Source organism: Sarcophilus harrisii, chromosome 5 (assembly GCF_902635505.1).
Source record: "Sarcophilus harrisii chromosome 5, mSarHar1.11, whole genome shotgun sequence".
NCBI classification, from domain to species: Eukaryota; Metazoa; Chordata; class Mammalia; order Dasyuromorphia; family Dasyuridae; genus Sarcophilus; species Sarcophilus harrisii.
In genome coordinates, this window is record NC_045430.1 from 57,306,227 (window position 1) to 57,321,810 (window position 15,584).

The 15,584-nt window shown below is 34.2% G+C and overlaps 1 protein-coding gene across 2 annotated transcripts in view; it reads right to left on the reverse strand.

The window, feature by feature from the left end:
• Positions 1 to 7,756: 7,756 nt before the first annotated feature.
• Positions 7,757 to 15,584, reverse strand: part of TMEM19 (transmembrane protein 19) — a 57,958-nt gene continuing 50,130 nt past the window's right edge. For both annotated transcript variants that reach the window (XM_031938975.1, XM_003772463.4), the window contains exons 4-7: positions 14,148 to 14,285; positions 13,511 to 13,765; positions 10,042 to 10,251; positions 7,757 to 8,687 (exon numbers count right to left, since the gene is read on the reverse strand). In XM_031938975.1, coding sequence (XP_031794835.1) covers positions 8,524 to 8,687; positions 10,042 to 10,251; positions 13,511 to 13,765; positions 14,148 to 14,285 — 767 coding nt within the window. In that variant the 3' untranslated portion in view covers positions 7,757 to 8,523. The remainder of the gene's footprint in view (positions 8,688 to 10,041; positions 10,252 to 13,510; positions 13,766 to 14,147; positions 14,286 to 15,584) is intronic.

The window sequence follows — 15,584 nt, forward strand, 5'->3', positions numbered from 1 at the left end:
TTTGATCTAACTGTGTTACTACTGGGCTTATATCTCAAAGGGATATTAAAGAAGGGAAAGGGACTTGTATGTGCCAAAATGTTTGTGGCAGCCCTTTTTGTAGTGGCTAGAAACTGGAAACTGGGTAGATGCCCATCAATTGGACGCTGAATATATTGTGGTATATGAATGCTATGAAATGTTACTGTTCTGTAAGAAATGACGAGTAGGATGAATACAGAGAGGCTTGGAGAGATTTACATGAACTGATGCTAAGTGAAATGAGAAGAACCAGGAGATTATACACTTCAACAGTTCTATATGATGATCAATTCTGATGGACGTGGCTATCATCAACAATGAAAGGCTCCAAATCAGTTCCAATTGAACAGTAAGTAACAGAACCATCTATACCCAGCAAAAAAAACCCTGGGAAATGAGTGTGGACCACAACATAGCATTTACATTCTTTCTGTTATTGTTTGCTTGCATTTTTGTTTTTCTTCTTAGGTTACTTTTACCTTTTTTCTAAATATGATTTTTCTTGTGTAGGAAGACAACTGTATAAATATGTATACATATTATTTAACATATATTTTAACATATTTAACATGTATAGAACTACCTGCCATCTAGGGGAGGGGATGGAGGGAAGGAGGGAAAATGTTGGAATAGAAGTTTTTGCAAGGGTCAATTTTGAAACCCATGCATATGTTTTGTCAATAAAAAGCTATAATAATAATAAAAAAAAAGGAAATAACTTTGTAGTGAAGGTACCAAATCCCAAAGACCAATGGATAATTTGACATCATTCTTTCTAAATCCGATTTTTCTTGTGTAGCAAGACAACTGCATAAATATGTATATATATATATACATATATATATATATAGTCAATAAAAAGCTATAATAAAAAAGAAAGCAAATTTCTGGAAGAAAATAATTCACTCCATCTTGTTCTATAGCAGCTATTTTCTTATGTATGTTCCCTGCATGAATTTCAAAGATCAGTTACCACACCTGGTTTCCTTCAGTTGTCTTATTTCCTTCTCCAATATAAACAAAAAAAAGAATTTCAGAGACTTTAAAATGTCTCCATCCCTTATCCAGTCTGACAAGTGCTTCTGTTTAATTTAGTAAGCAAGAAAATTCCCTTATCTCTCTATGTTCTATAGCAAAGGAAATAAAATAATTTTCTTTAACAAGCAAAGCATTTTTTTATTTTTACGACCAGCTATGCTTATTGTAGTGACCATTTTTTTCTGTTTCATATAATATATAAATATTGTTTGCTGAATTGTGAATGTGGCACTCCCCATCACCTGCTGATACTCTTAAGTGTAATAAAGCCTTCCTCTGTAACTCATTCCTATCTTTCCTCCCTCCCTCCTCCTTTCCTTTCTTCTTTCTTCTATCCATCCCTTCCACTTTGGCCAGAAGTAAAGCAGTTAAGGAAAAGGTTATTACAAAAAGGAAAAAAAAAAAAAGGGATGCTAGAAGGAACAGATTTTCTTCATCAGTGAGTAAGCATTTGTTAATAAACACCTTATTTTTAATCATGTCTGACTCTTCATGATCCTATGAACTATACTGTTCAAGGAGTTTTCTTGGCAAAGATACTGGAGTGGTTTCCTATTTCCTTCTCTAAAGTATTAAAGCAGAAGTTAAGTGATTTGACCAGAGTTACATAGTGTCTGAAACCAAATCTCAACTCAGTTCTTCCTGACTCTAGGCTCTATTTATTCAGCCCTTTGCCTATTAAACACCTATTCAGTGTTTAAATCTGATAGACTAAAGAGAAAACAACTTCCTTAAACTATCAAAATCCTTTACAATCCTCTTTTGTAAAATGATTTGGATGAAAGGAAATATTTTGCTTCTGTCCAACAAAATGTGCTAAGACATCACTGGAGCAAAAAGAGCAAATATAGAACAAAAGGGAATTATGTTAATTTATCATAAAAATTCTTTTTCTTTTTCCCCTCTCTCAAAACAGAAATATTTATGCATAGCCAAAATATTAAATAATATTTTGGTTAAATGTGTTTCAATGTAGCATCATAAGACAGCTATTAACTTTTTTCGTTCAAATGGACTAAGACCAAAACTTAGCAATCTACTTAGAGCAAATAAGTTCCTTAGCTACTCTTATATCCAGGTCTTTTAATAAAATGAAAATTTCTTTTGTATATTCTTCAAGTGATTAAAAAGTTTTTATTCTACTTCATTTTCAGCACAAATTATTTTTTAAAATTAATATATCAAGACTATTGTTCTATAAACCTAAAGCTTGAACAGGTTTATAAATGGATTAATCTTATCTTTATAGAAGTGAGCATGAATTTGAGGATCTTTAAATTTTTTAGAAGCCCACCAAATATAGACATTTTTTAAAAGATAGGTTTTACTATAAAATGAATGTTTTATGTTTGATACTATCTTCAAGAAAAATAATCAACACCTTTCAAAATACTCCACCACAGACCAGTTCTACTCCTTTGGAGTCTTGGCTCTAAGAATCATATCCTCCAACTGAAGGATTAGAAAGCAGCTTCCTTAAATTTCCTTCTAACGATGTGTGCAATCACACTTCCTGGAATCTCTTGCTGTATGTTTTTAGAAGTACAACCACAAGTGAATCCTCCAGAGCTAAGTTACTCTTCCATAGGTGGATCCATCTTTATTTAGCAAGGTTGGTTCCCTTGGATTTAAACTCAGACCATGTTATAATTTCTGTCAAAGTATTCCCTGACATTTTTGTATGCAAATAGACTATTAAAAGCCTAATGTCCTTGATAAATGTCTGACATTCTTAATTTCACCAGATTGGGTTCCTCAAATGTTCCTAGATTGTTCCCCATCTTCCCCACCCCAAACTATTTTAAAAAGAGGTTAAAAAAAGGTTAGACCTTTAATTTTCAGAAATCATATTATTTAAAAGCCCTTCTAAAAGCTGCACATATGTACTTGACTATACAGCTTTGTCTGTTTGGAGCCAGGATGGAGCAGCTGATTTCTTGTCAGAAAAATTTGGGTTTAAATCCCATTTTTAATGCTTGCCAGCTGTGGCATATGTGGCTATGGGCAAGCCACTTAATCTTAGTTTCCTCATCTATAAAATGGAGATAATAGGGAAGAGAATACTTATATTATAGGGATGTGAGGAGGACCTGAGTTCAAATCTGACCTCAGATACTTAACACTTCCTAGCTGTGTGACTCTGGGCAAGTCACTTAACTGCAATTGCTTCAGAAAAAAAAAAAAAAAAAAAGATTTATAAAACACTCTTCAGAACAATCCTATAAAGCAGAATTTAAGTATTTTTGTCCTCATTTTTTAGATGAAAAAACCAAGACTGAAAAAGCTTAATCAAATTGGCAAAGAGTCCAAGTTTGGTGAAGTTCCTTTACTTGTCACCATTATTTAGGCAAACTGCTAAGCCTTTTAAGATTCAGTCACTTTCCTGATTTATTTTCTGGAGCTACAGAGTGACTCTGGATTTTTGCTGTCTTTAAGGATTTCCACAGGGACTGTGAAGAATGATAAAATATTTTTTCACAGTGCACCTTCCCACTGCAAAGCAAAGGTTAAGGGAAGGATGGAAAAGAAAAAGAAAAGCAGGAGAGTTTAATTTGGGAGGAGAAAGGATATAGAAATTATTTTCTGATGTAACCACTAAAATACAATTAACGCATTTTTATGGCAAAATCTTGAATCTACTTGCCACAGGTTTTTCTGAAGCTAAAAAAAAAACCCCAAACTATTAGTTAGTGCAAAGGTCCATGGATGAAAAAGAACATTTTTATTTTTATAGTTTTAAAAGTTATTCATTTACCAAATAAGGAAAATAATTTCAATTTACGTGACTTTAAAGCACTAAGTCAGAACAAGTTATAAGGCAACTAAATAAAATGGTTCTATTGTAAAGATAATTTTTCCTTTTGTTTCTATAGTTTATGCATAATATTGTAAGCCCAGGAAGAAGTAAGCTATTTGACTCCTCACTGCCTGGACCCATTTGAGTTTCTTGAACAAAACTGGACTACTAGTGGCTATGCCTAGGGACAGTTAAGTCTCTTATCAGAATTCCATTGGCCTATACCTTTTTAGTCTCTTCATTCACTATATCCATTTTGCCAACACGGGCATACCCCCTTTTCCTTTTCAGGTTCACAAAATCATTGCCTCCAGAAAGGGCAAAATCAATTACCTAATACTCTATTCAAAAATGTAGAGAATGATACATGAAAGATTTTAACATTAGCAATAATCACAAGTGTAGCTTCTGATAGAGCCAGACATCCTGGAGAAGGAAGTCAAATGAAACAGATGATTGGTTTAAGATTGGAAAGAAGTATGACAAGGCTGTACACATTTATTTAGCTTATATGTAGACTATATCATGCAACACAGCAGGCTGAATAGATCACAAACTGGAGTTAAAGCTGCTGGAAGAGACATCAATCTCACATATGTAGACAATGATGACAGAAAGAGAACTGAAATTAAGAAGCCTCTTGAAACAACAACAAAAAACCCTAAGATTTTGGCATCTTATCCCATCATTCCTTGTCAAGTATAAGGTAAACAGAAGCAGTATCAGACTTTATATTTCTGGACTCAAAGATCATTGCAGATGGTAATTTCAGTCATGAAATTAAAAGACACTTGCTCCTTGGAAAGAAATTATGGGAAATCTGGATAGCGTATTAAAAAGCAGATTACCTTGCCTAAGAAAGGTCCATATAGTTAATACTGTAGTTTTTCCATGTACAACTGTCAGAGTTGGATGATAAGGTAAAGTGAGTCTTGCAGAAGTGATGCTTTTGAATTGTGGTGTTAGTAAAAACTTTTAAGTCTATTGAACATCAAAAACATCCAATCAGTCAATACTTGAAATTCATTCTGGCTATTCACTGGAAGGTCAAATATTGAAGTTTAGGCTTAAATACTTTGGCCACATAATGAGAAGACAGGATTCACTGGAAAAGAGCCTGATGTTGGGAAAGATTGAAGGCAAAAGGAGAAGGGGACAGCTGGGAATGAAATGGAAAAATAAACAGACTTGGAGAGGTAGTGGATGGATAGAAGTACCACAGAATTGATTTAACAGTAAGTTATTGTATTATATTGTTATTTTTCACACCCAAAATCCTGAACGTGTAGTCAAGATTCTCCAGTGTAAGTGGTCTACTGGACTAACATGCAAGGCTTATTGAGAACTAGGTCAGTCATTTCAGTTGTGTCTGACTCTTAATGAAGCCATTTGAGGTTTTCTAGGTAAAGATACTGGGTTCTTTCTCTAGCTTATTTCACAGATGAAGAAAGTGAGGCAAACAGGGTTAAATGACTTGCTGAAGCTCACATAGCTATTAAGTAACATTGGAGATCAGGTACTCCTGATTCCACTGTGTGGCACTCAATCCACTATGCCTGGCTAACTGAGAGCAAAAGACTATCTTTCTTTTGTATTCATAGCATAGAAATAAGTACCAAATAAATGCTTTTCATCCACTCATCTAATCCCCCTAGCAGAAAGTTATTTGAGAGTTGACAGTTTTGTTTTTGTATTCCTAGGACCTATCAAAAAGTCTTAGGGGTTTAACATTTGTTGAACGGAATTATATTCATATTCTTACATGTAATCTATTATAACCCTAATGTGGAGTCTTTTCATGATCATATTGTGACTTTAACATTTCTTAACATACTAATTTTTCTTCTCTTACTACACACTTCTACCATGATTCCTTACTGCAAAAAAATTAATGCATTTCCCATTCTTCTGATAAGATATTTCCCAGAGTAGTACATTACTACATTCTTATATAAATGTTCAAATCCACCATTCCAGGATTTGATACTTTTATATGATATTTAACTACAGTAAGATATTTTCAAGAATTTGTAAGCAGTTTTAACTAACTCAAGTTTCCTATTATAGCTGAAACTTCACCAAGAACAGCATAGTTTTGTCATTTGTTAATTTATTTTCCATTAAGTTATTCCATCTCTCCCTATGCTTAACCTTTTCTGGACTTAATCTTTGTCCTTACTGAGCTCTGCAACTTTTTTACACTTCCTTCCCTACTTAGGCCATCAGCTCTGACTATATACTCTCTTTCCTTTCCAATCATAACTCTTAGTTAAAATTCTACATTCTATGTTGGAGATGTGGGAAAACTGGGACACTAATACATTGTTAGTGGAGTTGTGAACTGATTCAACCATTCCGGAGAGTAATTTGGAACTATGCCAAAAGGACTATCAAACTGTTTTGATAGCAGCAGTGTGTGCAAAAATATGGCAGCCCTTTTTGTAGTGGCAAAAAACTGGAAACTGAGTGGATGCCCATCAATTGGAGAATGGCTGAACAAGTTATGGTATATGAATGTTGTTGAATATTATTATTCTATAAAAAATGATCAGCAGGATGATTTCAGAGAGGCCTAGAGACACTTGCATGAACTGATGCTAAATGAAATGAGCAGAACCAGATAATTATACATGGTGCCAGCAAGATTATATGATAATCAGTTCTGAAGGACTTGGCTCTTTTCAACAGTGAGGTGATTCAGCCCAGTTCCAATGGTCTTATGATGAAGAAAGCCATCTGCACCCAAAGGACAGTGGGAACTGAATGTAGACCCCATAGTATTTTCATTCTTTTTGTTGTTTGCTTCCATTTTGTTTTCTCTTTTTTCCTTTTTGATCTGATTTTTCTTGTGCAGCATATTTATGGAAATATGTGTAGAGAACTGCCCATGTTTATCATAATGTATACTGGATTACTTGCTGACTAGGGAGGGAAAATTTTTTTAAAAATTAGAACACAGGGTTTTGTAGGGGTAAATGTTGAAAATTGTGTATATATTTTGAAAATAAAATTCTATAATTAAAAAAAAATAAAAAAAGAAACTCTTACATTCTACTCTCAAATTCCGTTTTCCCTTGTCCTATTCATGAAACCATGATCATTGAGTTAACTAAAAATTTATATTATCTAATCTCAGTTGGACCCTTGCTTCAGTAGCACAATTCCACTATTCTTCCCTAAGTTCTATTCTATATACCACAGCAGCTGCTCCAAAACTTTTCTTCTCAAATGTTTTATAAATTACCTCTTCCTTCCAAACACTTTTTCAGCCAGGGAATCTTGCCTCATCCTTTATCAGAAATATTGAGACCATTTGCTAAGGCCTTCTTCCCTTTTCATCTCACAGCCATCTGACATAATTTCATAGTAGTGAGAAAATGAACTTTTCTCCTCCCCACTTTCGTACAGGTGTGGAACACTGCAGATTTATTAAGACTCAATATGTTGGTTACAGAATAGTTCAACTGCCTTTTTTGGTTTTATAAAAAACTGTCAAAAAAAACACAATGTGCTAGATAGGGAAGGGGGTAGAATATAAGTGCTGCAAAAATTAGGGGATAAGTAGAAAAATAAAAAAGCAAACAGACTTGTTAAATAACAATTGGGAATAAAAGTGACAAGAAGGGAAACAAATTTGATGTAATGTAAAGGAAATTATGCAGTAGGTCCCTATGACAAAAAAAAATCCTATCTTCCAGTAAGTCTCTCATCAGAAAATAAAGGAAGCACATTCCCAGGAGTACCATGGTAATTAAGCATTAACACCTCAAACAGAAACTGTAAATTGCAATCTTATATTACTTTACAGATACTTAAAAGAAAGGTCTTTATGAAAGATTTCAGAAGCAATCTACTGAAATCAATAAATTAATTTCTACACAGCAACAACAAATTAGCCAGTAGGGTACATGTGATTTACATTAAAACACATGCAAGACATCTGGGTTGGTTTTTTTTTACCCTTAGGAGTCAAGTCTCCCCTCCCCCCCATTGTGAGAAGACAAAAGAAAGTGTAACTACCCATTTTATTAAACTTTTCCCACTAAACAGGTAGAAATAAGAATGCTTTTATATGGATACAGCTTATTAGGATCTAAAAACATTATTTAAGTTAGGACAGTTATGTATGGTAGATTTATGAAAAACCATAGGAAAATCTAGAGTTACAAAAATTGTTTCCACAGACATATTTGTTTAAATCACTGCAAATATGGTAAGCCAGTAGCAGGCACAGCAGTGTTTTTATATGAGAAGTTAAGATTTCTTCATGCAATTTCTGGTCCCTCTTCTATGTTAAAATTCAAGGATGCCACAGATGTATGTATTTAGCTCCAGAAACCAATACAAAAAATTCTTACTAAAAAAAAAAAAAAACCAAACCCAACAACAAAAAAAACTCCACTCTATTTAAAACCTCTTTTTGCTCCAACAGCTCTATTCAATTGGAAAGCTGCATGCTTAGGTCCTGGAAGATATGTTTGTTTTTTTTCCTATAGAATTTTCTTTTCTGAAATGTTTCCAGCTTATGATTATGGGAAGATAAAATGCAAAGTTAATTAAATCCCTACATGTAAGGTGGGTGAAATGATTGTTTTGAGGTTAAATCTTGGAATCACAAAGTACAACTAGACTGTTTTAGTCTCCAAATGATGGAAATTGACAACTGTTCATTCTATGGGCCAGAGAGCCCATGCCGCACTAGGAAGCAAGAGAGCAATGAGGATCGAAGAAAACAAGTTCACAGCATTGTTATCAAGAATAGGCTTTCCCGATATGTATTTTGTCTCACCCGTTGGTTGGCTGACAACTGTGTGAGTACTTTCATCCCAACCTGAAGTGGAAAAGAAGGAAACACAGTTGGAGGTTCCACTTAAAATTTATAGATAATAATACTGAAATGAGGCACAAGCAAACAATTTCTTAAGTATACATGCAACCATCTTGATCTCTATGCCATGGAAAGGAATCAAGTTTGGACTTTGGTGGAGACTCAACCTGTGGGTCAAGTTAAAGCAATAATTTCATCATCACCCCAGCTGTTAGCATGGTGCCTACCACACTTAAATGCTTAATAAATGTTTATTAATTTATTGATTCACAATGAAGATTTGTAAAAAAGCAAAACAAAACAAAAAAAAACCCCACTTTTGATAAAGTAAATTTCGTTATTTACTCAATTCAGTCATGTAGAATTTTTCATGACCCTAATTGGGATTTTCTTGACATAAGATAGTGGAATAGTTTACCATGTCCTTCTCCAACTCATTTTACAGATAAAAATGTCACCTGTTATCTACAGAAATGATCCAAGTAAATCAAATGAGGAATAAAATAAAATCATGAACAGTTAAGAATAAAGTTCATACAAAAAAATTCAAATATTTACATTTTCATAAAAGCAGAGCTAAACAGCTGCAAGATCTTTGCTCTGTTTTCTTCCTCTGTTTTTTTTTTTTTTTTTTTTTTTTTTTTTTTTGCCTATGTATATTTGAAGGGAGAAGAGAAAGAGGGAGAAAGGAAAATCTGGAGCTGTGATTTCAGTGATCCAGAAAACTCCTTCTAAAAGACTGAGACTGGAAATCTATGTACAAATTTTACTTATATTGCTTGGAGCACTAGTGTGTCACATCTTCTTGGTTCTAAGCCTGGTCCTTTATTTTATATGCCATGCACAGGTCTCTCTGTATATAAAGGATTTTACTGTCGTTATTTAAAAAAAACCCCTGTAAATATTCCACTTCTGCTTTCTTCACTTGGCATTACTAACATATGTCTTAAGTTCCCTTTTGCCTTTTATATTTGCAATCTTGAATAGCAAAAGGGTAATTCTGCCTCTGATAATTACTGGGCAAGTCACTTCTCCACCTCCTTGGTTTTTTGAGGATTGTGTCTCAAGTTCCTTATTGTATTAAAAGTTATTCCATTGGCTACAACTCCACAACTTATTCCCCAACTTTTAGGTGTGGGGTTAGTTTTTCATCTTTATAAACAAAACTGGTATTAATATTTTTGCCAAGACATTTCCTAAAACTTGGGCTTACAAATGGGATCATGGGTCAAAGGAATATGATCATTTTTGTAAACTTCATATATGGATTGATCTTTCATTCTTCTGCATTTTCCCCCAATTCCTTACAGACCAATATAGTTAAAGTGAAGTTTAAAATAATGTTAAGTATACTTACCAGAATACTGCATTGTTGCTCCTAAGTATGAATCAATAACTGATCCTAATAAACCAGCCATTCCTGCAAATGCAACAACTGGCCATTGGGGAGCAGAAGATTCCAAATCATTCACAAAAATCAGCTGTGAAAAGAAATAGGCAATGCCCACCAAAGACCCACCAAGAAAGCTGGAGAGAAAGCCTACCGCAGTGACCCCTCCATTGGTACCTAAAAAACATAAAAAGTCTCCATTGGATTATGAAATGTCATTGGGCAGTTTAAAAAAGAAATTGACAACCATTATGATTACTGTTTACAATTACAGATATAAATGTGATGACAACTGAAGTATCAAAGTCATCAGGACAGAGAAGTAATGGATAAGAGTGCTGAACCTGGAGTCAGGAAGACCTAAGTTCAAAAGTGTATGTAGTATGCTCAAAAAGTTATCAAACTGTGCATACCCTTTGATCCAGCAGTGTTACTACTGGGATTATATCCCAAAGAGATCATAAAGAAGGGAAAGGGACCTGTATGTGCATGAATGTTTGTGGCAGCCCTCTTTGTAGTGGCTAGAAACTGGAAACTGAATGGATGTCCATCAGTTGGAGAATGGCTGAATAAATTGTGGTATATGAATATTATGGAATATTATTGTTCTGTAAGAAATGACCAACAGGATGATTTCAGAAAGGCCTGGAGAGACTTACACGAACTGATGCTGAGTGAAATGAGCAGGACCAGGAGAAATTATATACTTCAACAACAATACTATATGATGACCAGTTCTGATGGACCTGGCCATCCTCAGCAATGAGATCAATCAAATCATTTCCAGTGGAGCAGTAATGAACTGAACCAGCTACGCCCAGAGAAAGAACTCTGGGAGATGACTAAAAACCATTACATTGAATTCCCAATCCCTATATTTATGCCCACCTGCATTTTTTATTTCCTTCACAAGCTAATTGTACAATATTTCAGAGTCTGATTATTTTCGTACAGCAAAATAATGCTTTGGTCATGTATACTTATTGTGTATCTAATTTATATTTTAATATATTTAACATCTACTGGTTATCCTGCCATCTAGGGGAGGGGGTGGGGGGTAAGAGGTGAAAAATTGGAACAAGAGGTTTGGCAATTGTTAATGCTGTAAAGTTACCCATACATATAACCTGTAAATAAAAGGCTATTAAAAAAAAAAAAAAAAAACAAAAGTGATGTTAGAGGCTGTTGGACAAATCACTTAACCTCTCTCTGCTTCAAAGTGTATAGTAATGACACCTACTTCTCAGGATTGTTATGAGAATCAAATGAAATATAGCACTGTGTATAGCCTGGCACATATAATTATTATTAATGGTAACATGCAGACACCTGAGGTGAACTTTGAATAAATGAAAAAGCATTTACTGAATGATTACTTTGGGGCCACAAGTACTAGGAATATAAAATACAAGAACGTAGCTGTCCTCAAGGAGATTACCTGATAACAGGGGAAGACAATACGAAAAGAATAATTGGAATTGAATATCTAAGTCTTTTAAGAATCAGAGCTAAGGAGGGAGTGTATTATAGGCATAGGGAATTGCTTGGGCAAAAGCACAGGGAAAAGAGATGAGTGTGACAGTTTACTTGTACCACAAAATCATGAAAGGAAATATTGATAGGAATCATGAGATAAAGAATGACTGAAGATAAGAGGATGACTGTGAGGGGGGGGCAATCTGATGGAAAAGCTGAGTATTAGATTAAATATACCCAAGTTGGTTGTGGTGAGAAAGGCCACCTCTGAAAATGTCAGGGGTTTCTGAAATACAGAAAAGGGAAGAGGAAACTCTTTCTCCAATAAAATATGATTAGAAGATTTTTCAGCTCACTAAGGTTGGGAGTTACCATGAGTTTTGCTTATGCTTATGTTTTTTAAATTCTATTTTACTACTTAGTATCTTCTAATTCTGATTTGTAATGTCATTTTAATTTGCAGGGAAAATTTACTAGCTGGCTTGCTGAATACCTACCTCATGCCTTGGCATATTCTGACCATCCCCTTACCTTGTTTCTAGACTCGAGTATATAATTGTCAAATTGTCAAAAGTCAGACACTGGATGATCCTTCTTTACCCAGACTCTAGAAATAAACCTTATCACTGTTCAGATGCACAGGGGACATGCCCCACAATGCCCTATCTCCATCCAAATGATTACATGAAACATTATAAAAATCCTAGTGAAGCAAAGACTGCCAGAATCCCACCCTTGACTGAGAAATTGCTTCTCTCTCCCTCTCATATTTCCTCTAATAGGTTTGCCACTTATACTGATAGCCTCTAGGCTTTGTTCACTATTCTTTAGAAATATCAGCATGCTGTTAATAAAGCTTCCTGTAGTGACTCAAAGTTTTTCTTTCCTCCTAGAATCCAAATGAACCACTTTTATGGTTAAACAGTGAAAGACTGGACCAACTGTAACCTCTTTTTAGCTTATGAGCCATTGAAAAAGCTAAGACTAGGTTTTCTAGGCAGATGCATGTTTGTCAGTAGGACCTCTTGCCCTCACTGAAGAGTGCAAGAGTCTTCTAATGCTCAAGACTGCCTCAATGTTAGGAAACAGAACCCAGATGTCTCTGCCTCAGTGGAAGGGAGTTTCTTCCCTGTTGTAGTCAAGGTGAGTCCTTATTGATATAGGTGTCAGACAGGAAGGCTTGACAAGAGAAGAAAAGATCTAGAATGGCCCACTGAATGGGAAGTGAGACAGAAAATCATTGAAAGAAACGTGATTTCCTTTAAAAGCTGAAGGGAAGAAGGCTTGGGTAACTACATGAATTAAAACTAGTTTTAAAGAAAGGATTTTCTTCTATGGGATGAAAAGAAAATGTGCTATCTAGAACACTTATTCTTTCTTCTTTGGCTCTTGTGATCTCAGAGTGGATGTTATTATAGATTTTGACATCTCCCTTTGAATCCCTCAAAGAGGTATTTCAGTGTAACAGATAAGGTACTAGTCTTGGAATCAGGAGCACCTACCTTCAAATTCTGCCCCAGATACTTCCTAGCTATGTGACTTTAGGCAAGTCTCTTGTCTCTGTCTTTAGATTCCTTGTCTGTAAAATGACAGGACTGGACTTTTTATTTTGAGGCAATTGAGGTTAAGTAATTTGTCCAAAGTTACACAGCTAGTAAGTGTCTGAGGTTGGATTTGAACTCAGGTGGTCCTGACTCTCGGGTCAGTATCCATTGCACCACTAGTTGCCCCCAATTCGGTGGCTTTTAAGTTTTATTTCAGCTTTAAGTCTATGATCCCATGACAATTGATTCTATCTCTAACTAGAAAATGCCTATAAATGTTATATTAATAACAATTTTTATTTTATATTAACAAGCTAAGAAACTTTATAAATTTTGACTGATTAAAAGCTCACTTTTAAAGTCTAAAGAAAAGATCAAATAGACATTAAGATTTAAAAACCAATGTCATGTCTCACCAATAGGAACTCTTTGCCAAGTTGTTATCAGCCTTGGTTGGGTAGTACTTGCAACAGAGCCAATTTCAGAAGCCCATGTATCTCCTGCAGAGGAGGCCAAAGAAGCCAAGAGAGACAAACACATCCAGGAAGCAGTGTACTGTCTGGAGAAATCAATGCAGATTTCACCTGGCCCATTTTCAATCATATAGAGCAATGCCAGCTCTGTAGGTACAGCTCCATTACAGAAAACTTGAATCCAATTTCTCTGCCCCCCTGCAGGGGAAAAAAAAATTAAAACATGCTGTTTTAGTGCAGAAGGAATATTTATTTTTTAAATTGTGAAAAGCAATGGAAGATATGATTTTGGAACCATAAAACATAAAGGATTAATGATAAAACATATTATAGAATAAACCATGCTGATAGCTGCTGTCAAAATTAAATGATTTTTAAAAGAATAGATTAAATGCTTTGAAATTATATGAAAAAGAACTAGATTGTAGGTTATCCGAAATGACTTTCAGATAAATTTAACCATGTCAGAAGAGCCAAACATTTACATTTTAGGAGCAAACTGAAAAGACAGATCATCAGTTCAGGATACTTTATGACAAGATACAATTTGTTATGCATCAGCAAATATGATAAAGTTTACCTTCTTTATATTCAGGATCTACACGCTTCTTTTCTTCTTCTTTCCACTTGGTCAGTTTTGAGGAAGAAATGAAAAATGTCATCAAAGAAGTAAAAAAGCTCAAATTTGCAATGGTCAAGATAAATCCAACTACAACTCCTGAAAGAGACACAATGAAGAAATATACAAAAAGTTAAGTTTAGACTTTCACATTAATTTAGAGAAAGAAAAATAAAATGTAAGTAGCCTTTTCTTACCATTTCAAATACACATTCTCAAAATTTGTAGATATTCCTAAACAGAGAAGCTTTTTCAAGTCTGATTCTTTCCTTTCCTTTTTGTATAATAAATGCTACATCAGCTTCACCAGTCTCCCACAGATATTATGGATACTGTTGCTATACCTTTAAGAGGCAATAAGTTCTTTTGCATTTACAGATGTTTTATTATTATATTTATAAATTTTCTAATATTGATGCAATTCTGCATTCCTGACCCCATACAAGATTCACTAGCGATATTGGTCTATAGTTTCTTTTTATGCTTTCTCTCCTTGGTTTTAAGAAAACCGTAATTGTTTCCCAGAAGGTATCTTGATAAGATCTCTTCTTTATTTTTGTAGATAAAGTATATAGAGTATATATATCACATTGAAATTACTTTTTCTTTGAATGATCGTTTTTATAATTCACTTATAAAGTCATGAGGCCAAGATAAGAATTATTTGTTTAACAAGATGTCACAATTTTAGTAAGTTATATGAAAATATCAAAACAACTCAAAATGCAGAGAGGAGACTATCAGTCAAGTGTGGTACTTTAAAACCTTCACAAACAGTGCTATATAAATGTAACAAACATTATTGGCTCTTCCCCTGAAACTAAAATCATTATATTATTCATTATATAAACTTTTGTATTCATTAGTTTCATTTTCACAATAATCCTGTTAAGCAGGCAGAGCTCTGTCTCAACATACTCATTTATAAAATGAAGAGACTAGATTCAGTAGCCTCTAAGATCTTTTTATACTTTGAACCCTATGGTCCTGTCAACTTAAAAAATATTACGTATAACAAAATATGAAAAATATTACATATATAATATACATAATAAAAATACACACAAACCTATCAGGATTCATTAGTTTAAATCTAGCTTAGCTGCTTCTTCTTGGGCAAGTTATTTAGCCTTGCTGGCCATAATTCCATTTGTGTTTTTTTTTTTTTTCAATAATTTCTCACTATAAAAATGAGCTGAAGGAAATGGCAAACCACTCCAGTATCTTTACCAAGAAAACACCAAAATGGGGAGTTACAAAGTAGGACACAACTGAAATAACAAATTTGTGTATGAATATTTCCCAATCAGCCAAATTTTGCCTTCTTTTCCACCATCTAAAGTGATCTACCTTTTACTCCACCCAAATTGAGAATGAAAGAAAAACAAAAGCCCTGTT